This window comes from Onychostoma macrolepis, chromosome 21 (genome assembly GCF_012432095.1).
Source record: "Onychostoma macrolepis isolate SWU-2019 chromosome 21, ASM1243209v1, whole genome shotgun sequence".
NCBI classification, from domain to species: domain Eukaryota; kingdom Metazoa; phylum Chordata; class Actinopteri; order Cypriniformes; family Cyprinidae; genus Onychostoma; species Onychostoma macrolepis.
The window spans coordinates 25097902-25123607 of NC_081175.1; the positions used below are offsets into that span (position 1 = coordinate 25097902).

The 25706-nt window shown below is 35.6% G+C and overlaps 1 protein-coding gene and 1 long non-coding RNA gene across 7 annotated transcripts in view; one reads left to right on the forward strand and one right to left on the reverse strand.

Annotated features, from left to right (window-relative positions):
- The first annotated feature begins 541 nt into the window (after nt 1-541).
- On the forward strand, nt 542-6515 carry LOC131529281 (uncharacterized). Of its 3 annotated transcripts, XR_009268045.1 has the most exons (3): nt 542-1124; nt 2832-2868; nt 4435-6515. It is a non-coding gene; the product is annotated as an uncharacterized LOC131529281 (long non-coding RNA). The 3 variants fall into 3 exon arrangements; XR_009268044.1 differs by having other exon boundaries at nt 2832-6515; XR_009268046.1 differs by lacking the exon at nt 2832-2868.
- The window catches only part of col5a1 (procollagen, type V, alpha 1), a 96591-nt gene continuing 75892 nt past the window's right edge, over nt 5008-25706 (reverse strand). For 2 of the 4 annotated variants that reach the window (XM_058758907.1, XM_058758911.1), the window contains 25 exons: nt 24429-24536; nt 24227-24334; nt 22687-22740; nt 22380-22433; nt 22194-22301; nt 20894-20947; nt 20689-20796; nt 18497-18550; nt 18273-18380; nt 16993-17046; nt 16852-16905; nt 16696-16749; nt 16528-16581; nt 16305-16412; nt 15144-15197; nt 15001-15054; nt 14690-14797; nt 14528-14581; nt 14228-14263; nt 14051-14104; nt 12665-12926; nt 11660-11772; nt 10257-10325; nt 7348-7581; nt 5008-7234 (listed from right to left, as the gene is read on the reverse strand). In XM_058758907.1, the coding sequence (XP_058614890.1) occupies nt 7088-7234; nt 7348-7581; nt 10257-10325; nt 11660-11772; nt 12665-12926; nt 14051-14104; nt 14228-14263; nt 14528-14581; nt 14690-14797; nt 15001-15054; nt 15144-15197; nt 16305-16412; nt 16528-16581; nt 16696-16749; nt 16852-16905; nt 16993-17046; nt 18273-18380; nt 18497-18550; nt 20689-20796; nt 20894-20947; nt 22194-22301; nt 22380-22433; nt 22687-22740; nt 24227-24334; nt 24429-24536 (2265 nt within the window). In that variant the 3' untranslated portion in view covers nt 5008-7087. Of the gene's footprint in view, nt 7235-7347; nt 7582-10134; nt 10204-10256; nt 10326-11659; nt 11773-12664; nt 12927-14050; nt 14105-14227; nt 14264-14527; nt 14582-14689; nt 14798-15000; nt 15055-15143; nt 15198-16304; nt 16413-16527; nt 16582-16695; nt 16750-16851; nt 16906-16992; nt 17047-18272; nt 18381-18496; nt 18551-20688; nt 20797-20893; nt 20948-22193; nt 22302-22379; nt 22434-22686; nt 22741-24226; nt 24335-24428; nt 24537-25706 lie in introns of all 4 variants that reach the window. The other 2 variants (XM_058758908.1, XM_058758909.1) reach the window with 2 other exon arrangements.

A 25706-nucleotide genomic window follows, 5' to 3' on the forward strand; every position in this document is an offset into this window, starting at 1 on the left:
CTTCGGTTTTCATCAAGTGATCTTTCACTCCGTGAGCAGCAATTGTTGTACGACATGACAGGAACAGGAGAAGGAAGAGGAGGTGACACCTCATCTGCAGATGAATAATTAAAAAACAGATTGATCAAAGTGGGGCCAAATGTACCCTTTCATTCACCTGTCATTAACGGCAGGTTTGGCCTCTGTAAGAATTCATCTTTTTGTTCTCTGGCTGCGTAACATGGACACTGATATTCTTGCTCCAGGGCTCATCAGGATGTTGTATTAGGATCCTTAAATGCAACATGATCCTCTTGACAGCGGATGTATCTCTCCCAGTGAGATCACATCCCTCTTCATCTCACGTTGTTTCCTGCCTTCACAGACTTGGACTTTGAAAGTTCAGAAATGCAGCATCAGGATTATCAGCCCATCAGCCTCATGATTGGTTCAATTGCTTTTCCATTCTACTTTAGGGAGAGGAATAGTGTGATTCTGTGGGTTTCCATCACCCTGTTTTAATGCGCATTTTGAAGTATCGCATGAGAAACGAGTGATGGAAACGCCAAATTTAGAATAAAAATCCCTTAATTTCCAAAAAAGTTTTTACGCTCGATTGAGTTGTTTTTTGACTTGTGCGAAAATGGTTAATGCGAATAATGGGAGATGGAAATGCATTTTGCGAATAAATTCCTCCAAGCGCATCAAAATAGTCATGTGAGCTATGAGACGGGATAACTTGACTAGCAGCGGACTGATCTCGTTCCACAGCATCTGAAATGTTGTTGGTCGTTCTGAAATGCCTGAGAAAAGTCTGTCATCAAAGTATTTCTGTATAATTGTCTTACACGACTGTGTTCCCAAACAGCAGCATTCACCTCCGAAAGCAATGACAGCATTTATTGTGTTTCGTCTGCTCGCTCTGAGGCGCAATTAATTTTTCGTACATGAAAATTATTATATTCAGTAGCTTGTCCTAGTTTTCTATAGGCTATTTAGTGCCAGTTTACCAGGAAGTAATGATTTTGTTCTCTTTGACTCGTTGGATGGAAACGGTGCTCGCTCGCAAATGTTTTATGCGATATTCCAAATTTGCGCATAAGTTAAATTCGCAACTTTGGATGGAAACCCGGAGACGAGAGCATGTGAGTATATGACAGTGGAAGTGTGTGTGTGTGTGTGTGTGTGTGTGAGAGAGTTGGTTTAACTTTTCTGAACTGGTAAAAAAAAAAAAAAAAAACACCAAGTTGCTAAAATTAATGTGCTTTGTGAAAATATCCATAAAATGACTACTAAATTTGTTATTTTGCCAAGTAAATGAGTTTATTAATAATTACATTATGTACAAAACATATAAGAAAATAGAAAAGAGGAAATTCAAGGTGACTTCTAACATAAAGACTGTATTTTTACTTTACTATTATATCAATATTTTCATATGACTTTTTTCACATGTAGATAGATAGATAGAAGAGAGAGAGAGAGAGAGAGAGAGAGAGTGTGTGTGTGTGTGTGTGTGTGTGTGTGTGTGTGTGTGTCCGGAGCGTCACTTGAACTTACTCTCTCTACTCACTGCCAGAAACAGCCCATTCGCTGCAGTAATGAAATAACAACGTAAAGAGCCATATGTTCATTATCCTTGTGTTGAATAATCAGTGCATATAATTCAATTAACACTAGTATTTCATATCACAAACACAGTCACAGTCTGGATGAGGTGTGTGATCAGTTAACACATTTTCTTCATTGAATCTGACTTTTGGTTTGCTCTAATGTACAAGTGTGCCTCACAGCTGATCGTGTCACTGCTCTGCTGTAGATAGATAGATAGATAGATAGATAGATAGATAGATAGATAGATAGATAGATAGACAGACAGACAGACAGACAGACAGATAGATGAGCTTAATCGTGTGTGGTTTCATTGTAAATGAGTCCCTGAGTCTCCAGAGATGAACATCACACAGAGAGACTGATGAATTTACACATCAGACACGTCTCTCCTCCTTCACCTCCCTCACTCTCTCTCTTCCGTGAGTTCATCCCTCCTTCCACAGGCTGTGATAGAGAAATGTACTCTGGCTTCTCTTAATGTGAAGCACATTCCTTCAATTCACTTCCACAGATACTCCTGCCTATAATATCGTCAAAGGTGCACTTTCCATTTCAAAGCTTTCCTGTCTCAGTGAGAGTGATCGCACCCCAGTGTCCTCGCAGTGCGCCTTCATTTCAAACACTCCTAAAGGCCATGTTTGCTGTTATAGCTTTATTCTTTCATTCATGCTGTATATAAATTATAGGAACCTTTATTTCTGTAGCTGTCCTTCATGACATCCTCTCTGCTTAGATCAATGGCCGTCTATCAGTCTCAAAAATAGCCTACAGAATTTCAGTAGGAGCTAAAATAAAAATGTATGTTCAGAATAAATACTGGCATACTGTTTATTGTATACTGCATAGGCTACTGTCTACTATTATTTTATTTTAAATAACTATCATTATGTAATATATGAAACGTATTCAACAATAAACATCTCAATAATAGGCTGTTTTTGAATGACGTCATTACTTTGTATATTTACAGTAGCTAATTCAGTTATCCACCAGTGTTTATCTCAGTTATCCACCAGCATTTTGTGTAAAATGCCTTAAATATTTAAATACTAAAATATTTTTGCCTAGCCAACTGATGAGATATGAACTTGAGTGATAACCTGAGGGCAAACAAAACATGATGTGATATGTTTTTCACAAGTTGTTTTATTTACCTCTTTCCATGGTTAAAAACACTGTTTTGTCTATTTTAATCCAGTTTTGTGTAAAATGTCTTAACAAAAATATTTTTTTTCTAGCGAACTGACGAGATATGGATGAGTCGACTCTCCTGAGGTAAAAGTAGTCACGTGACTTGTTGTTTACCAGTTGTTAAATATCAAGTCTTTCAACGGTTGAAACACGCGTTTTGGCGATTACACGAGAGATTATATTTCCGTAAATTGTGCTCGATCTTTTAATATACTTGCTGATGTTCATTTATAATTATGTCATGCTACATTTAGGCTACTAGTAAAGAGGGAGAGATGATCGGTACATAGAGCGATCTATCTCGCCACATTAAAGAGCGGCAAAACGATACTTATTTTTGAAATTTCGTAATAAAATTGACGTAGTTTGGAAGCTAAGACTTTGTTTTAACAAATAAATAAATAAATAACATAAAACATGTTTTGAGGAATTAATAGCCTAATAGCAGCCTTTGCTGTTAGTTCTGTGCTGGTTTTGTCGATGTAATTTGAAAGGTCAGTGTATTTCTGGTTGGCTCACTTTAAACTTTTAGTAAATATTGCAGGAGTATGAATTTTATAACCCAACAATAGCACCATGGACATTTTCATTAAAGACAAAACTGAATGAACAAGATTTGTCAGCAATAAGAGGAATTAGATGAAGTTTTCTTTTTTTACTATGTTAAACTGTTTGGATCAGTAACAGCGAGCTGTGAGATTGTGGTCTCTCACAGCTGAGATGGGCTGACGTGCCGGATATGTTGATATTCCCTGCTCCATCGCCCCGTCCTGCAGTCGGGGCTGTTTGAGATGGATCTAGGCCAGTGACACGGGGCTCTTGAGAAAAAGACTCCAGTCACTGAGCTCTGGGTTATTACAGCTGTCAGTGTGCACTTTACTACCTTCAGTTATAGAGAAAGATCTTGATTCGATTTATATTTAATATTGGGCAAATAAGAAAAAAACTGTATAAATCAATTTTTTGCAGACATAGACCGAAGTTGGAGCAAGTTGTACTTTGGTTGGACAAGCTGTACTACCAGAAAAAAATTTGGGCACACAAAAAAATGTTTTTAAACTGCTTCATTCATAGAAGAATGCCATAGAAGAACCATTTTTGGTTCCACAAAAAAAACATCTCTTCCTTACCTTTTTATAATCTGAAGAACCTTCTTTCACCACAAAGAACCTTTTGTGAAACAGAAAGGTTCTACAGATGTTAAAGGTTCTTTATGGAACCATTTAGACAAAAAGGTTCTTCTACGGCATCATGAAGCACCTTTATTTTTAAGAGTGTTCTCTAGATTCCAAAGTGCAGTTTTAGGGTTGTCCAATTTTTAAACTTAAGAAATATTTCTGAAAAATGTTTAAAAATATGTTGAATTCAGGGAAATTGTAAATTTGAGATGACTGGGGAAAAAATTTCCCAATTAATCTGAATTAATATATTTAGATGCATCACAGCTATACTAAAATATCAAGACTTGTTCCATAATCTGTTTGTCTAAACAAAATTTTTTTATTCTCGTTTGCAGTTTTTACAAGCTTGGATTGTTCTTCAATGGTGGTGTCCAAAACTCTGAGAAGATTGTTTTGTGATGTAAAACTAAGATATGAAATAAGAAGTATTTCTGTGTGTCTAATCAAGTAAACGTGTTTCTTTGTACAGGCGGTCAGAAGTTCTTGTTCCATTGAAGCACAAGATACTCACTGGATCATCTCAAGTCATGCTGCAGAACCAAAATAATAATCATACAGGGATCATTCCAGCTTAAAGTAAGTCACTTTCTGGTTTGTTTAAGAAAAGCTTTTTCAGTCTTTGTTCCAGATAACCAGTGATATCCTTAAAAATTCATTTCACATGTCCATGCGTCTCTTCTGCAGCTCTACATAATGTATCACAGTGATAACAGTTATCAGATATAAAGATGTATATCTGATATCAGATATAGATTTATCAGATATCAAGAACACTACTGGTATCAATTAACATTTATTATTTTTAAATAATACAATAAATATACTACAAAGGAACATGGGCTTTGGTAGAGAGTTACAACAAACATCGCTCTCTCTCCATTTCACAATGAAGGACAGGCCTGTTTTCATCGGAGCACTGAGCGGATGTATCATACGGCTGATAAAAAAGAAATGTGGCTGTGGGAAGAAACATGAAGAGAAAGCTTAACATTTTCATGCATACAGAAAAGTTTTAATGCTTCAAAAGACATACAAGGGTGGGTGGACACAGTAAACCTGAATTTATTGACACAAAACCAATATCTCTTCTATCTTCTCGTACACAGGTTTGACACGACCGCAAAAACAAACAAACAAACAAACATTACAAAGACAAAAAAACAAAACAGAATAAACTTTATTGGCAGCATTACTGCTGGTTTTGAAATTTACAGAAGAATCGGTTGAAATTTGTTTCGTGTCAAAACCGCATATTCCATGTTGAATCCTCTTAAAAGAAACAGTTCAAGTCATATTTAATCAAAAATTAGAGCAAGATCTTGCAGTAGCAGGTCTAGTGGTCAAAAAGCAGAACAAAAGAGTGCAGGAAAATGTCTAGTGGCAAAAGTTGTGATAGATGAATAACAAGATGGCTCTAGTCAATGACAACAAATTCTGACAGGTGAAGGAATATACGCTAGCGAAATTCTGTAATGTACAACATACTTGAATAATCACACAAGACACTCTGATTCTTGGTCTTCAAGTCTCTTAAATTAAGAGAAATCTCTTTGGAAGGAAAGCTGAAATCGGCAGTCAAGTTAACTATTCATTCCTCTAAGCGTTTTGGTTAAAATATTCACAGAACCCTCCGAAAAGGTCCCAAGCTAATTCTCCAGAGCGGTTTTAAATGCTAAAACTTTTAGTGCGTGAAAAGGCATTTCATTTCCATCGCTTCTGTTAGCTAGAGTAACACTTTACATTACACGCGATGCCTCAATCACAACAGCATTAACAGTAATTGTGCTCCGTTTAACCATTTCAGATCGTGTGAATAGAACGTTGTAATGTAAAGTGTAAGCTAAAGCCTTTGGAGGACCATAAATTATCTCCATATAACAATCTGGACATGAGGAATGATAACAGAAGAAAAACGTGTTCTCATCTATAAATGAATATGATTTTACGGCATGCATAAAAATACTCCCCACCTTGGGAAGCAAAGCTAGGACTTTGACAGAAGACGTGGAACCGCTTGGGCATCACCGCAGAGCCGTTTTCAATTACAACAAACAAGTACAGGAAAAAAAAGGTATATATTTTTAGCACCACAGACAGAAGGAAATAGCACCTAGTTTACCGATATTGTGTTTCCTCAGTGTGATGGTGTGCTCTTCTGATACAGGGAAGCACCGATTCATGAACGTCAGATCAAAGTTTCCCCTCATACACGCGGGTCGCGATCTCACAGACCCACGGAAGCCACTTCAACATGACAGGTAGCAAATTAATGCTCACATTACGGCTGTTTCGTACTTTTATTGTCATTTTGTTGTTTAAATTACAAAAAGACGTTGTTCACATCTGGAATAAGACATTTTGTTGCTGTTTTGTCGTATTTTAATCATTTCCTTTATTTTCTCTTCTTCAGATTCACTGGAAATTTCCTCAGGTTCTTATTTGGGGGGATATTTTATTTTGGTTTTTTTTCCAATAACCAGCAGCTCTGTCCTTATCGCTCAATGGGTTCACATGCATGTTTTGAAGCCAGAACCAAAACAAAAAAAAACACTTCACCGGAAAAAAAATATACAGAAAGTACTTACAAACATAGAAAAAAATATTTATATATATTTATATATATAATCACCATTCCAGGGAATGGAAGACAAGTATGCACAAAAAAACAAAGCTTAGAAGTGGAAAGAGGAACAACATAAAACCCAAGCAAACAAACCAACGGAAAAGATTTCTCGTACGAGAAAGGCCGAACCGGACGAGTCCAAGAAGAGGAGGGAAATAAAAGGATGGATCTAATCTGTCTATACAGCCAGTGGGAGGGGCGAAGAGTCGGGTGAGCGTAAAGTGGGCGGGGCTGGGAGAGACATGAGTGATGACCTCATCCAGTTTCAAAACTTGCATGTGATGCAGAGGGTACACTGAGGTTAAAAAGGTTGCTCTGTTATAAAAACCCATTGTTTGGACATCCATTCTTTCTTCCAATTTCTTTTATCCTTACTTTGGTATCTGTTGGGTTTGTTTGGAAACACAAAACTTTACAAATAAGTCGTCCTATTTCTTTCTTGTGTTTTGTTTTCGGAGAAAATGAATATGTTTTGTTCGCGTGTGCTCGCTGAGCAGTCTTAGCCGATGAAGCAGGCCGGTCCGACCTCAAAGCCGAACTTCTGCGTCGCTCCGCCGAAATCGTTGAACATAATGTCAACAAATGGTACCTGCTCCACTTTTGGTGTGTTGATCTCAAGAATAGTCTTTTCATAACCCTTTTTCAACTGCGGGAGGAAAGAAAGGGAGCGTTATGAACATCGCTTGTGAGAGTTTTCAGTTCTAAAAATGACTTCACAACTCTGCAGTTCTGAACTCAGCAAGTGTTTCTGGCTCTTACCGCGCATCCGTCGACGGCGGCTCTGATGTACGGGTTGTTATCGTAAGACATCTCCTCATCATTGGAACCCAGGAAGCGGATGGCTTTATCGTAAGAGTCCACGTCCTGATCGTGCCAAGCCACCGACTGGTAACAGTTGTAGGTCAGGTTCTGCCGAGCCGTGGCACTGAGTAAACGCAGGAACGTCATCTGGACCACTCCGATCGGATTTCCCTCCGCATCCACGTATGAGAGCTGTGCAGACAATCAGACAGCGGTGCGGTAAAGAAAACTGCTGGAAAAACACCCCCTAGAGGTTCTGCTGAAAACTACACATCACACCCCTCCGATCCTACGCTGCTTTGTGATCACTACTGTTTTAGATTTGGGTTCAAAACTTTACAATGGCAAGATAATTCCGCACAGAGCTGCAATTCCAGGTTTTCAAACAGAGATGGCGACAAAGAGGCAAAACTTACGGACTGCAGATTTAAATATTTTTACTGAAAAACAAAACTTAAAAAATAAAGGCAATTTTGTTTTTGCAGTGAAATTAGTTGTCAATTATTTGTCAGAAACCATTGTCAATCTTTTTGAATAAATACTTAACTATAACAATTATGTATATACAGTACCGTTCAAAAGTTTGCATTTCGCATTTATTTGATCAAAAATACAGTAAAATCAGCAATATTGTTAAATATTATTACAATTTCAAATAATTTTTTTTTTTTTTTATTTGATTAAATTTTAAAATGTAATTTATTTCTGTGATCAAAGCTGAGTTTTTAGCATCATCACTCCAGTCTTCAGTGGCACATGATCCTTCAGAAATCATTTTAATATGGTTTGCTGCTCAAAAACATTATTTTCAATGTTGAAAACAGTTGTGCTGCTTCATATTTAGTGAAAACAACATTTACATGTCTTTACTGTCACTTCTGATCACATAAATGCATCTTTGCTAAAAAAAAATTAAATAAAAATAAAAAATAGAAAGAAAGCAAAATCACCTCATACAAGTTTATATGTGGTTAAAACATTGATCTGTGTCTATCGTGTCTAAACACTCGTTTCATCAGTCAGGCAAGAGCAGGAAACTCTTTTCCCAGTACAGATCAGCTCTGCATGTATTAAACACCAAAATTCATTTACACATTCAAACATGGAAGATAAACTCATTTTGTTACAGACTCCACTGAAAAATAATATATTCAAATGAGTTGTACTGGTTTATATGCAAATTCTCCCCTTGTGGTGTGATGCAACATTTGCATTACGGAAATATGCAAATGTTTTGTTTTCATTCCTGAATATACCAACCCATGTTTAGAAGAAAACTCCATCTCCTCTGATCCACAAACACACACATATGTGACTGACTGAGAGAGCGAGCGCATGCTCCATGCACACACACATCATTATATACTTACGATTAGGAGGTCCTCTCACACACTCATGTGCATTGACTTTGCATGCATGCATGCAACCCACCATGAACACCTGCCCATTACCACATTACCTCATGATCACGGCTGAATGTGAAGAGAGACTGAACCCAAAGCTCAGTGACTGAGATCTGCCATGGACACAAAGGCTCAAATGCTAGTGATGCTAGTGAATGTCTACTGTCTATCTTCTAAGGCAGCTTATGTTAAATTTATTACAGTTAACTAAAACTATATGTATGTATATATAATATGTATGTATATCAAACTATAGAATATCAATTAAATACTTAACACTGCCTAATAGTGACTGATTTTAAATTATCTTCATTAGCCAGAATTTAAATATAATCAAAATAATCATGAAGCATGACACAAGGACTTCTTGCACTGTCTTTTTCCATCGTAAATAAGGTTACTCATACTTTTTACCTCAGAAAAAATAAACTGAATAATATTTTATGGTTAAGTATTAAAATAAAGAAGTAAAAACAACATTATGCTAAATACAACATTGATTTTCAGTTAATTATTTTCAATTAATTCAGTTCCAAAGTTTTCATGTAAGTTTACCTTAAAATTACTTTTATTGTCTTGTATTTTATACGTGATTTTTGCTTTATATCGAAACTTAGTCCAACTAAAATGTTAAATGTTGACTAAGTCTTTTTTTATATAAACGTTCATTTACTAACTTGACCTATGGTTACAGTTGATTCCAATACAGTCTGATGTTAACATGTTCTTGATTTGATCATTTAAATGCATCGTTAAATAGTGTATTTTTAAAACTGAACTATTTTCTATTAAACCTTTTCAATACTGCAAAAAAAAACAAAAAAAACATCTATACACAGCTTTTCACTAAGCTCAGCACAATGCGATCGTCTTCGATGCAAAGGATGCATGCAATTCTATAACGAGGTATCTTAAATGGAAGCTGTTCGATACACTTCACTAGCATTTGGAGCAGAGTGACAATCGTGTGTTAGCGGACTCAGTCACTTCAAGGTGACTTCCTCAAGCTTACAGGAACAGAAGACAGGTTGGATTCCATCAGCCAGACCTTCCACATGAACGAATCTACAAATTCTAGGGTAAGTCAGGTTTATGTCAGTCAGTTTCTTGAGTCTTTTTGCTAGGGAACAGACTGACTGACGTCTCCACCCACAGTCCTCAGATTACCCATAAGTCTGAGCAAACACACTTTTTGCTGCTGTTCTGATGATGACCATGCTCGGCCACAAAGGGATCCGAGAAGCATGCAGAAGCACGGGCCGCCAAGAGGCCGATTGTCCGGAAACACTGAGGATCCACGGACCCTCGGTACCGGCCCGTTCCCTCATGCATTCCTACTTACCATGGACCCTCTCTTGTAGCGACTATACCATGTGCCTGGACTGTCTTTGGGCCAGCGAGCCATTTTGCTCTGTAAACATAGGAGACTATTTCAGGAGGACAAGAAAGAGGAGTCACTCTTACCAGTTTACCACGTTTGAATTCACTGAACCACGACCCTGGATTCTCCTTCACCCAAGAGGTGAGTCTGGCCTGAGAGAGAGAGAGTCAGCTAGAGTCAATACTGAAGACAGACAGGAAGTAACAGGTAGCTTGTGGGAATTATTTTGATCTGTTTTGCACTGTAGTTGTCAATCTGTCCGAGGCAGAAGCTTTCACACAAGACATGTTCTTGCAGACAGTATGGACAATGTTTGAATAGCCGTGTACATACAAATGGACGTCATAAATGAACACATTAGCCCTACAATTAACAAAATACAATACTATGAAAGCGAGCTTTACACAACTATTATCCATTCTATTACTATAATCAAGTTGAATTATAATTAAATATATAATAATATTTAATCATTTCTTTTTTTGCTGAGCAATATATATTCTAAAAAGGTTTACAAAATTGATATAAAATGATGATTTTTTTTGTGCTAACTACAAAAGTGCCACTTGAAAACCTAAAAAGTAGTTTTAAAAATCCATATAATAATAATAACCAAAAAAGTAATGATATAATAGTAATATAATTAAAAGATTTTGCTTTCATCCTGAATCGACAAAAATCCCTAGAACTCAAATTTGACCAACAAAAGCCATTTTTGAGTTGTTGTTTTTTTGCATCCGGTGTGGAGCAGTCCAGCAGGATGCAAGGGTTGGTTTGAATTTAAAGCTTGCCCTGGTAAATATTTGTATGAGGTGAGAATGAGCCTGAGGAGGTTTTTTTGTTTGTTGTTGTCTGCATCTGCTGGTTTGAAGAGCGAACCTGTGGAAGAACTGAAGTTAGTGCTGAGAGTCACCTTCACACCCCACTGAGTGATTCTCCATCAGTGATGCTTCTGAGACTCATTAAGGCCAATAACTTGTCACACTTGTGTACAGAATCTAATACACAAACATCATTAAAGACTAGGATGCAAGAACCCTCATTATATTCAGGAATGGTGCTTCTGACTAGTTTTAAACAGTTGAATAGCTGGTATAGACCTTATTCAGGTTGATGTGAAAGAAAGTACAGGTCGTTCAATATGTCATTGTGATGCGCAGGGTATGTCTTCCCATAGATTTTTAGTGGAGAAAACCGTCTAAATCAGATGTGACCTTAAGACAGTGTGACATATTGAACAGACTGTACCTCTTCCTCTCTGCATGTTAAGCTGAACAATTTCTCTCTGGAGGTTTTTCAGGAATCCGTGGACTACTAACTGTGAGATGAATCTAGTGTGTGTTTGTCTTAATTTTGATATGATGCTTTTTAAAGTAGTGTTGTGCTTAGAGATTCTGACATCAAAGCTGTTTTAATCTTGATGTGGACTTGTGGGAAGCCGTCCCAAAGTGTTCTGCTTTGTGGCTGTCAGGAGAACATTTCTTACCCCTTCACTCTTTTTATCAGGGAAGATGCAGCTCTCTCCACCTGCTGTGAAGTTACAGTACACTTTGAAAGAGTCTCTGGAGCAGCCCTGGTTCGGATCAATCCAGTATTCACCTGAAAACAGAGAAACAAGGGCCATCGTAAGCTTTGTATTGCTGATATTTTCAAACGGGACTCATTTAATACAGGGCTGAGAATCAGATTATTTTAATTATGTGATTTGGCACTTAATCATTCAAATTAATTGTGTGTGTCACTATGCATTCAATTAAAGCCTCCAAATGAAGATGGACAAATAATTCTTGGACAAATCTTAATTAGGGTTGCAAAGAGGCAGAGAAAGTATGGTAAGTTTTCAGAAGCATTTCAGAATTATTGGAAACTTTCCAGAATTGTTTTGAAAACTTTTTTGGAAACTTTTGTAAAGTTTCTGGAAATTTACCAGGAAGTTTTCTGCTGCTTTGTATCCTTAATTTTAATTAAATGCAATTACATCTATATTGCTAGGTTTATTTAATTTAATTTGCATCATGACTTTGGGTGTTGTGTGAACATTTTGGATAGTTGCTAGAGTGTTGCAAAGTGGTTGCCAGGCCATTACTACTGTAAACTGCAAAACACGCCACCTAAATGTTTGGATGGTTACTAGGGTGTTGTTAGGCAGTTGCTAACTGTGTCCTGAGCGGCTACAAGAATGTTCTAGGTGGTTGCTAAGCTGCTATTGGAAAACATGAGCCGTGCACAATGCATCACCTTAACATCTGAGTGGTTGCTAGGATGCAGTTTGGTTACTAATGTGTTCTAGTTATTTGATAGGCTGTAACTAGGGTGTTGTGGGTGGTTGCTAGGGCTTCACATTTTCCCTTTATGTTATTTACATTAGCATCATGGTTACCCTCTGTCTCTCTTTGTTATTGTTGTTTTTCCTGATGCTTTGTTTAAAACAATCATTAACACTTGGATATGTGTGTGTGTGTGTGTGTGTGTGTGTGCGTGAAAAACACACCATCTGGGAAATCTGGGTGGCACAGCTGCAGGTCTTTGCAGGTGCGGGCGGGGTTACTCTGTGTGCCCAGCGGGTGTTTCATCTGTTCAATCTCTAGTTTGAGCGAGTTCAGAGAGCCGAATATCTCCTCCATGCCGTCCTCATAGTCTTTGTAGTTGGCATCTGCAGCGTCATCCATCATCTGGCTGGCGTCAATATTCCTCTTTGCCCGTTTGTGGCTGGACTGGATGGGCAGAGGGTGGATGACATCACCAGGTGGACCCTAGATGAGAAAACAACCATTAATATTCACATAACGTGCGTTATACAGGTAAGTGCTGTTCGCTCGTGCAAAATACACCATTAAAATGTTTGGGTGGATGTCGGGGTGTTGTTAAGCAGTTGCTAAGGTGTTCTGAGTGACTCTAAGGTGTTCTGGGTGGTTGCTAAGGTGCTGTAAGAAGGTTGCTAGGCTGTTACTAAAAAAAACTGGAAAATGTGGCTTGGCCACATTTGGGTGGTTACTAGGGTGTTGTTAGGCAGTTGCAAAGATATTCTGAATGGCTGTTTGTTTTTTAGGTGGTTGCTAGGGTGTAAATAGGATGTTTTGGGTGGTTGTTAGGCAGTTGCTAGGTTGTTACTGTATTGTTACTGAGTGTAGCCCACTAGGAATAATAGTGTGCTCATAAGCGGTTGCTAAGGTGTTCCGAGTGGCTGTTGGGAGTTTTTTAGGAGGTTGCTAAGGTGTTGATGGTATGTTCTGGGTGGTTGATAGGCAGTTGCTAATATAATTTGAGTAGCTGTTAGGTTGTTTTTTAGCTTGTTAGTGTTGCTAGGGAGTCACAAAATTGTTGGAAATTTTGAGTGTTGCTTGGCCTTGCAAAATTCAGACAATTGCTATGATTTTTCAAGTGGTTGCTAGGGTGTTGTGAGTGGTTGTTAGGGCACTACATTCTCAATGCTTCTAATTATTTCCTGTTCTCTGTCTCACTCTATAAATAAAAGTGGCATAAAAAAAGTTCAGTAATAAAAACTACTGTAATAAACCTGACAAATAACTGTATTTAGGATTATCCATCTAAGCAACTAGACCTTTACACTGACATTAACTAAACACTTGCATTTCTCTCTGTGTCCTAAGGCTGAATTACTCAGTGTGTGGAAACAGCAATCGACACAGTCTGTAGATGTGAAATATCAGGGTTTCTCAAGGAAGCAAAATCCACTGTAGCTCTCAGAGGAACTTTAACAGATTCGCTTTACACCACATAATAGAGCTCATTTACACTTACGTAACATCTACTGCAGAATCATCTGTTTAAATATGAGCTTATCTCACAGAGGAATAACTCGTTTGTGTGTTGAGTTTCGGTTTGTTTTACAGTTGGGTTTAGTGCAGTTACGTACGGGAGCTCCAGGAGGTCCTGGCACTCCAGTTTCTCCCTTTGGTCCAGTCTGACCCTATAAAGACAGAATCAGAAGAAGGTTTAGGCAAATCAGAGCTAATTAAAGATGATAAATGAATCTGCTAATTAAAATGTTAATTAAATTAACAAGAATAATTAAATAAGAACATGAACTTACAGATGATCCTTTAGCACCTTTAGGACCAGGAGGACCCTGAAAAGAAGTGAAACATACATATAAATCACAATTATGAATTACATTTATATATATAATATTCTCTAAAAAGATAAAGGTTATAATTAGAACCAAAAAGATGGAGAACCTTTTTATTCTATATATATATATATATCACACTGCAACTGAAGTACCTTATACAGGCGATAAATGGTTCTTGATTAAAAAAAACATAAGTTCTTTGCTGCACCACTATCAAACTATACATAATAAAGGATTTCAAAAAAACATCAGAAATGGTACCGGGAGACCAGGAGGTCCAATGGGTCCAATAGGTCCAGCAGGTCCTGAAATACCCTGTAGAAAAAGACCAATATTGAAGACTGCTTTAGGAAAAATACAAAAGATTTAGAAAAATTTATACTAGGTTTTTATTGCTGTATGTGTGTGAACATGTTTCCATACAGTGTCTCCTTTAGGTCCTCCAGTTCCCTGTGGACCTGGCAACCCTCTGTCTCCCTTCTCTCCCTGTTCTCCTGGAGGTCCGATGAGTCCAATGAGACCAGGATGACCCTGAAACGAGCCGCTTGTTTACTAAACACATCTGTAATGAACATACTCCTTCATAATCAGCAACGCCAGCCAGAGTTCAATGAATGTACTGGACATGTAAAGTCATTACTACAGCTGTGTTCCAAACACTAGAGTGTCACCTACCTAGACTGCGTCATAGTGCAGTTAATTAAGAGCATCAAAGATGGATTTGCTTCTCTCACCTTTTCACCTTTAATACCAGTATCTCCCTTTAGTCCAGGCAGTCCAGGAGGACCCTGACAGAGAAACATAAGAAGAGTGAGGACTGTAGATTATCATTTAAGACAGTAATGAACTCATTCTATGATGAATATCATGTCAGTACCATCGGTCCAGGAGGTCCATCGGGTCCGGTAGCACCGGGCAGTCCTTGTTCTCCCTACATCAGGATCAAACAGATCCATTTATTAACACAAAATCACTGCCTTAAACAGAACTGTATATGAGGTCTGGTGTTATATTCTGGTGGTTGAAAGGGTGATTTTTACTATAATTCTAATTTCAACCAAAAGAGAAAAAAAAATGAAATTTGATTATAGTATTATGTCTGTATTTTCATTATAGTAATATGTTTTATTATAGTATTCTATTATATATTATGAATGAAGGTACCAGAAGATTTTTGCACTGTGGCTTTTTTGTTTTTTAAAGCAGCATGAATTAACATAAGGATGTGTATATATACTTTACTTAACTTTTTTTGGCATGATAAAGATGATAAAGAAGGTATTTTTATGTTACAAAATAGGTTTTAATTATTAATAAAACACAATTTAAATACACATTTTTTGCATTGCAGAATTTAGTTTTACACAAACTAATACACATTTTTGCATTGCAGAAATTAGTTTTTGTAATCTTAAAACCTTTAGAATCTTTAATCTGCAGATTTGCTTATATAAAATAGCTTAATTAATCTTAAAATAAAAATCTTTAAAAAATAAATAAATGCTACAATACTAATTAATTGATCTTAAAATAAAATTTTTCATGTTTCATTCATTCATTCTATGTTGTAGTACTAATACAAATACTATAAAAATAGTAATTTTAAGTAGTAAAAAAAGGTAATTACATTTACTAAAATAGTGAATTACTAACAGTACTAATAAGTAATTTTTCTCGCATTGTAGAAGAAAGTAATTTTTTCTTAAAATAAAATCTATTTTTTTTAAATACATGATTTTTGTCGCATTCTAGAAGTAAGAAAGTAATTTTTTCCCCCTTAAAATAAAAGTTTGTTTTTTTATAATAAGTAATCTTTGTTGCATTCTAGAAGTAAGAAAGTTATTTTTTAATCTTAAAATAAAAATCTTAAATTTTTGGCTTCAAATGATATATACTATATATATTTTGAATTCTTTTATTATTCTGTAGTGAAATATGACCCGGGTAGGATATACACAGGCTTTATGGGATTGACAAATTACTTATGGCATATAATGTGCCATTAGGACATAATGAGCTGTGCTCCATTAGCACTCACCACTGGTCCAGGCACACCTCTCAGACCCTCAGGACCAGGTTTTCCAGGGCTTCCCTGAGGACCAACTGGACCTGTCTTACCAGGTGGACCCAGAAGACCAGATTCACCCTGATTCAGAGACACAACACCATTGAAACCATTGCCTTAATATATTTGTAGCTGTACTGTAATAGCACTTAAGTTAATGAAAGTGTGTACGACTGTGTGAACGTTTGCATGTTACCTTGGCACCCTTCTCTCCCTGTCTTCCTTCAGGTCCAGCAGGTCCATGAGGTCCCTAAAGAGAAAGAATGAAAATTGAGAGCCATATATGGGTATATTTGCTTTATTATTATTAATATTAATGGATAATCAGAAATATTTTTGATAAATGTTTATAAGCATTACTCACTCTCTTTCCTGGAGGTCCAGTGGGGCCAGTTTCACCAGTAGGTCCAGGGGATCCCTGAAAGAAACAACATTATAAAAGCAGCAAACATTATAAAACACACATTTGCATGCAGCTGACACCAGAGATGTCAAATGATTGTGTTTAAATCATACTCACTGGCTGACCAGGCTCTCCATCATCACCCTTATCTCCAGAAGCACCATCCAAACCCTTTAGAGCAAAAAAAAATAATGTCACTTCCGGAAACAACCTGAACATGTCTCTGTAAAAACTACATTATACATGAATAGAACTTACATGTGGACCAGGCTCTCCAGGAGGACCAGGATCACCTGGGAAACCACTTGGACCCTGAAAATCAGATCAAACATTTGAACATTTCTATATTTGATCAGAAACATGGTAACTGCAAGGTCTCATAAGCATGAAGAATAAGGTACAACAAGCTATGCTTATGGACCAATTAGCATGCAGAACCTATAATACACTCTCAAAAATAAAGGTTTTAGAAAAGATTAAAGTATATCCTAATTTCTTATTCATATTTTTGTTCGAACTTTATTTTTGTACTGATGTAAAAAAACAATGAAAATACATTTGGTTTTTAAAAATCATTTAAACATTTAAAACTTTATTTACATTTTTGTTTAATATTTAAAAAAAATGTTCAAAATTGTAATTTTAATACAGTATATATTGTTGGATACAATGCAATGTTTCCTTTTGCCCCACAGCCTTCAATCAAGTTTGCTTTTTGGCTTATCATATTAGGCAAGGCAAGTTTATTATAAGAATGATAAAGAGGATAGATAAATAAGATACACAATATTAAAACGTTTGGGCAGCTGTTATATGCTATTTTGTAAAAAATAAATAAATAATAGTGCTGTCAAACGATTAATCGCGATTAATTGCATCCAAAATAAATGTTTTTGTTTACATAATATATGTGTGTGTACTGTGTATATTTATTATGTATATATATGTAAATACACACACACATGCATGTATATATTTCAGAAAAATATGTTACGCTTATACATTTAAAATATTTATATGTAATATCAATTATATTAATATAACTATATACTTGGAAATATTTTCAGAATATATACTGTATGTGCGTATATTTATATATACATAATAAATATACACAGTATACACACATATATTATGTAAACAAAAACTTTTATTTTGGATGTGATTAATCGTTTGACAGCACTAATAAATAATAATAATAATAAGTAAATAAATGGCCAAAATTTTAATTCTATATACTTCTAATTAAAAAAATAGCTAAATAAATACATAAAACAACTATGTGAATTCACGCATCGTAACATTATAATATGGCACAGTATGAAATGTTAACTTTGAGGTTTGTTTTTAAATTATTAGTGTTTGTAAAGATTAACTTTGAGTGAGCATGAGATGACGGCAAAGGTCACTGAAAGGTTACCTTTGCTGGTTAAATATGGTTCTTCTATGGCATTGTTGCACAAACCTCCTTTTGGAAGCTTTATTTTTAAGAGTGTATGTTTCAGACACCAAATAAATCATTAATGGTAAGAACATACAGGGCTTCCTTTAGGACCATCATCTCCTGGTGGTCCTTTTGGTCCGGGGGGCCCAGCAGAACCAGCGGGTCCGGCTTCTCCCTTTTCTCCTCGCTCGCCTCTTGGACCCTAAAACACACACACACGCAAAATATGAGATATGAGTGTATTATTCTGAGACTTTCAGCTTTCTTTTTGATGTTTTAGAGTTTTGCATATGTGAGTTTGTTTGTTTTTTGCCGTACTGGAGGGCCGACGTCACCATGTGGGCCTGGTTCTCCTGCTTCACCGGCGTCTCCCTACAGAAAAACAGAGAGAGATGTAAGTAAAACATGGCAGGGCTCTTTTTTCTCCTCAACACTGCAGAGATTTTGTCCACCGGACAGAAGAGCATGTCAGCATCATTATTCACTGTCTCGTCAGCAAATCTGCTTTCCTCTGCAGAACGCCACATTCTAGCATCAAAATCTGCGCAACATCGATATTCAGACCAACAAACGACCTTGATGACGACCAGTTCCATCAGACATCAGATGAGAATAAAAATCTTTATATGTATCCAGACACTTCTGAATTGGAGCCAATAAACGGCTGAAATGAAAATTGTATAATATTTGGTCGAAATAAAAAAAGTTTAAAGTGAATAAATAAATTCTGTACTATTTTGTCTAAACAAAAATATAAAATAAATAAGCAGATGAAATTAAAATTCTCTACTATTTTGTCTGAATTAAAAAAGAAACAATAAAAATAAGCATGTAAATAAATAAATAAATTACCATAATTAAAATTCAATAGTATTTTATCTAAATAAAAATAAATAAATAAAAACAATTGTTTTATGCAACAATTGAATTTACTCACTTATAATGCACATAGAAATTATAGTGTTATTAAATTATGCTTTTAAAGATTTATCAAATTACTATTATTAGAGTAACTTTAAGTGAGCATTAGATGATGGCAAAGGTAATCGAAAGGTAAAACTGTGTATAACAGTGATGCTTCCCTTAGCAAACCACTAATAAAACACTATTAAATCAATCAGTTTGTGACTAAACATTCAATATCGTCCACCCTCCCCCTGTGCTTTCTCTCGTGCTTATAAACATGTTTATGAGTTATTCTCTGTGCTCTTAGAGGCTGTTTAAGTGTGTGTGTGTGTGTGTGTACTTCTGCACGTCTGCCATATTGAGGGATTAAGAGTCTCTCAGACGCTCTGAACTGCATCATTTGTGTGTGTGTGTGTGTCAGACTGAGGTATCTCTGTCTCTCTGTAGTGGGATAAGAGGTCTGTCGGAGTGAAGTGCTGAGGTAAATCTTCCAGACTAACAGCAAACAGCCTTGTCTCCAGGTCTCATTCTATCATCTTTATCTGTTTTCTTTAAGTCCTCCCCTCGTCTGTGTTTTTCTGGGTCGTTTCTCTGGGCGAAACTCCTCTCTAAGCACAACTGAAACGGGTCCTTGGTTCCGAGGCAGAACAATAGTGCTGAAGTGCCGCATTAAATAATATTGACAGTGGCCGGTGCTGAGGTGATGGAGCGCAGTCATGCGAACGCACGCTCTGCTGAGACATACACAAAGATACAGACGCTCACAGCTCACTGTCACACACACACTCCAGAGAAAAAACTCCAAGATCACTGCACTGAACGTAAAGCAACATGTTACTTGTTGAATTTTGCCATAATACCTTATCTAGTAAAGCATGTTTAATGCACGTTTAAAAAAATCTTGTCACACAATTTAAAATGAACTTCACACATCTGCTAAAGGCGAATAAACTGAGAAACTCTTGTTGTATTGTCAGTACTTCAAATTATTATTATTATTACTATATACTAGATATAAATTTATTATTAATATTATTATTAAGAAATTAATTAGAATAAACAAAGCTATTGATACATTTACTAGCTGTATAGTCACTACTTAAAAAATATTATTATAAACTATATATACAAATGTATTATTATTACTGTAAATCACTCTAATTAGAATGACCAAATCTACTGACATCTAAATGGTGTATAGTCATTGCTTACTCATTATATGAAATGAAATCATTTTGATTAGAATGAACAAAGCTGTCTGTCGTCATTGCATAGAAATGTGAAGCTCAAACCAAGCATCAGAGACACTGTGCTACACTTTTAGAGGATAATAATCAATGAATGGCTTAATTACAGTCTGCACATTAAACTGAGAAGTATTTAACTTACAAAAACACTCACAGACACACAAGCAAACACATACAGAGCTTTAACTCTAGAGAGAAGCTAACCTCAGTCACGAGAGACACGCAGATCCTGAACTGACTGAGCGCGCACACACACACACACACACACTGGCACATTCTCCCTCGGATCATTAAGGACGTTGGTTTCTAATTAAAATGAAATGATAGTGTTTTGTTCGTGGTGCTGATGCGGATCACCTTTTCTCCCACGGATCCTGGGTTGCCGATTCCTCCCGGGGGTCCCTGTGGTCCATCGGCTCCTGGGGGTCCGGAGGGGCCTCTGGGGCCAGGAGGACCAGGTGGACCCTGAGAGAAAAGTCAAGAAAATGAAGAAAGAAAGCTCAGTTTCTATTAAAATACAATTACATTTGATCAAAATGACTGTATGGATGTGGATGTGTACCATCTGACCGACGTCACCGGTCTCTCCCTTCTCACCCGGGGGTCCAGGCAAACCCTGCACACAAACACAACTAGTTAAAACCAGTTCAATCCTGTCCAAGCTACATAAACAACATTTACAGTCCATTTCACTTCCACAATCTGACATATTTCCAAGGTGAGACTTTTATCCATCTGGAATAAATTTGCTGATCAATTAAAAAATATATTGTATTGTGGACTATGATGCAATAACGGTTTAAGATGGTGATATCATGGTATTTAATGGTTATCATATTCATGTGTAATTCCATGCACACGTTCAGGGTCAGTAAGATTTTTAATGTTTTTGAAAAAGTCTCTTATGCTGACCATGGCTGCATTTATTTGATCAAAAATACAGTAAAAACAGTTAAATTGTGAAATATGATTCCATTTTAAAATCATATTTGCTATTTGAATATATTTCCAAATTGTAATTTATTCCTGTGATGCAAAACTGAATTTTCAGCATCATTATTCCAATCTATAAAAACATTTCCGTATACTTGAAACAAAATAAAATATAAAAAAGCCTTAATCTTATTTTATTTCAATTTCTAAATTGAAGTACTAAAATAACTAAAACTGAAATAAAATTAACAAAAACTCTCATCACATTAAAAAAACTATTTAAAAATTTTAACTGAAAAACAAATATAAAAAGGCCTTAAACTTATTTTTTTATCAGCTAATCGCCAAGGCAACAGTAGTTTAACTTAGTTTAACTTAAGTCCTAAAATATCTCAATATAAAATAAAAATTAATTAAAAAATTATATTAAACTATATAGACATATTAAAAAATAAATACAAATGACAAAAACAATAAAATTACTAAAACTTTAACTAAAATAAAAGAGGTAAAAAGTAAGAATAAAATCTAAATTAAATTATAAATAAAAATTAATAGTACAAATAGTACACTAATAGTTCAAATTTTTGTTCAGTTTAAATTGACGTACTAAAATAACAAACAAAAACTGAAATAAAAATGAATAAAAACTATATAGACATTAGAAAATCTAATAAAAATGATTAAAAAACAGCTGAATTATTAAAATATTATTCAAATAATATGAGTGGTAAATATAAGGATTACAATAAAAAACTTAAAATTAATATTCATTTTAAATATGAGTTGTAAATAAAAGGATAACATCTAAATCCATTTAATCAATAATAAATCAAATTAATCAATTAATAAAAAACTATGAGAGTACATCAAATATACTAACATTACAGTGTTTTAAATAAGCAGAAGCCAAACTTTGAAGTTCTAACCTGAAGGCCGATGGGTCCGGGTGGTCCTGGGAAGCCTCGTGAACCCTCATCTCCCTTCTGCCCAAACAGACCCTGCTGACCTCTGGGACCTGGCTCTCCATCAGCACCCTGCAGGGAGGAAGTGACATCAGTAACACCACAGCAACACACACGCCATGTGAGAAATGGCTATTTCATGATACTCACAGATGGACCCGGCTGACCCGGAGGACCTTGGCTACCGACGGGCCCTGGAGGACCCTGAAGAACGGCAGAAACAAGGAGAAAAAATGAATAAATGTGAAGAAAGAAAAAGCAAGCAAGCAAGTACAACTCATTGATTGTCATAACAAAGACAACATCTATATTCATAACGGCGCAGTGGTAATAACAGAACGAATGATCGTCATGGGAGAACGACACAAACAAACAGACAAATCCAAACAGAACTCATTGAATAAATAATGTTTTCAGACTCAAGTGAAATGGAAATGTAAAGAGTAAATTCACTCACCTGCTCGCCCTTGTCACCTTTGCTTCCCTTCTGTCCCGGCTCTCCAAGCTCGCCCTGTAACAATAACACAGCATTTATGCAAATATTTGGTATCTAAAATAATATCTAGCAAATATATAAAAATGTCACAAGATACAATAATACAAATTATACAAATCCAGTATCTGTTTCTAAAGAACAGTCTTTTCAGTAAAATTGTGAAATATTATTGCAATTTTAAATAACTGTTTTCTATTTGTATATTTAATACAACATTTCAAAATAAAAGTATTAATTTTTCAACTTTTGAACGGTAATGCATTCATATTCATATGTGACCCTGGACGACAAAACCAGTCTTAAGTGTCAATTTTTTGAAATGGTTTGTTAGGATCGGACAATATTTGGCTGAGATACAACTATTTGAAAATCTGGAATCTGAGGGTGCAAAAAAATCTAAATATTGAGAAAATCGCCTTTAAAGTTGTCCAAATGAAGTTCTTAACAATGCATATTACTAGTCAAAAATGAAGTTTTGATATATTTACGTTAAGAAATTTACAAAATATATTCATGGAACATGATCTTTACTTAATATGCTAATAATTTTTGGCATAAAAGAAAAATCTATCATTTTGACCCATACAATGTATTTTTGGCTATCGCTACAAATATACCCCAGCGACTTAAGACTGGTGAAATAACACAATGATATTACCATTGTATATGTTTAGAAAAATGGTACATGCCTAAAACATATGGTATCGCCAGGGTAAGCAATAATACTCTCTTATACTTTTTGGACTGTTTTTTTTGTAGGAAACTAACACTATTATTAATTCTTCTGACTATATTTCCCAGAAGGCTTTGCACCTGTCACACATGGCAGAGCCAACACATACATTCTTCAAATATCGCTCACACCTAACAACTGCCAATGCTAACACATGTTGGTGTCACACACACCCTAAATCTGTGTGTGTAGGTGTGTGTGAGAGAGTCACGGTGATGTCATTTCCCTGACACGTTCACCTAAGTGTTAAATGAGATCATTTCGAATAAGGGTAACTGCATATTTAATTCCCTGCGCTGTAATATCATGTATATTTCAGTATCACATATATTTCTTATTTGAATGTGACATTGCTATGTTGCTAATCTAAAGGTTTGATCTTCTAATAAACACAAACCATACCTGGTATACCACACCTGGTATTTAATGAAATAAAATGTAATACCTGCAAACCTATGAGTTTAATCGTGATTAAACATTAATTTAAAATTAAAAACCTAGTATTTATAATCAAAGCTTCTTTTGATTGTCAAATAACTGGCCATGCGCAGAGCAAATATTGAACCATCCAACCATTCCTCTAGAGAAAATATTGCTCAGACAATGGAGTCATTTGATCTATGTGTGTGTGTGATGTGACCTTCAATTAATCATCTAGCAAACCCATCAGATTCATCCATGATAATCAATATCATGCCCACATCTCTGTCTTTAATTCATTAATTTCTCTTCTCAAACCTCGTTCTATCACTTCTTTTTCTTCTATACCTTATCACCGTCCTCTCCTGGGGGTCCGATGGGTCCGGCCGGGCCTGGAAGTCCCACAGGTCCCTGAATACCATCTCTACCAGCTGGGCCTTGAGGTCCTTTCTCGCCCTAATAGGAGAGGATGTACTCAGTTATTTAATCATATTACAGTGAAATGAAGCTCAGAAATGAAGACACATAGCATGTTTGAGGAAGTACTCACAGGTCCACCTTTCTCTCCAGCAGGGCCCGGTGGTCCTTGAGGTCCGGGTCGGCCTGGGAGCCCGGTAGGTCCAGCTGCGCCAGCAGGACCACGTTCACCAGGAGAACCCTATGAATATGTCAAAATGAAATTTCATAACTGATATACTTGCAACGACTGCTATTTACTAATGAAAGCTTGATGATCTGTTTGATTAATTATGCATTTTTTCTTGAAAAAAAATTCATATGGAGGCGTTGACAGCTGGCATGCATATATGATTTTTAATACAGAAATAAATGCTGCGTTTTCAAGTTACTGATTATATAATTACGCATATTGCAACGTTACATAAGATATCAGTAAAACTGAATATTCAAAATCCTGGTGTTAAGACTGCATGAAAAGAGAGAGAAAAGATGAACAGATAAACCTTTTGATCGTTTTTAATCATCTATCATTTATAAATATGCACTAGTCTGACTTAGATTCTTTCCTTTATTTATTACTATTTGCCACACTTTATTTGAATAGTAAACAATGACAATAAAATATATTTAAACATAAAATATAATGATTAAAAATACATCCATTACTATATATTAAAATATTTAATATTTAAAATATTATTTAATTTAGTATATAATATTTGAATACAATATTTAATATAAATATTCATATTTGAGCATCTTCTTTCAATCACACTCGTTAATAAGATGTTCACATGTACACTACCATTCAAAAGTTTAAGGTTAGTAAGATTTTGTAATGGTTTTGAAAGAAGACATCGCTTTATTTGCTTTATTTATTTTACAAGGCATTATTTATTTGATCAAAAATACAGTAAAACAGTAATATTATGAAATGAAATAAGTGCTTTCTGTTGTAATATATTTCTTTAACAATTCTTAGACGAACAGAAAGTTTTTGTTTTTTTAAAGCAGTGTTTAATTGAAATAGTAATATTTTGTAACACTATAAATATCTATGCTGTCACCTTTGACGTATTTAATGCATTTAAGTGTTATTTTCTTACTGACCTCAAATATTTGAATGGTAGTGTATGTTGAACACTTGTTGATGTTTTGTCTGCACTATCCACTCTAAAACATGAATTAAATAGTATACAAAACTCATTTCCAGCACATATATAAAAAATAATTATCCTAATGTTTGCCTGCTACTGAAGATATACTGTAAATTATCCGTGTCATATGAACTAAATCACCATACTCACTGAAAACCCAGTGTGTGGAGCAAAAAGATAAAGGAGAAAGAGAAAACAAGGTAAACAAGCGA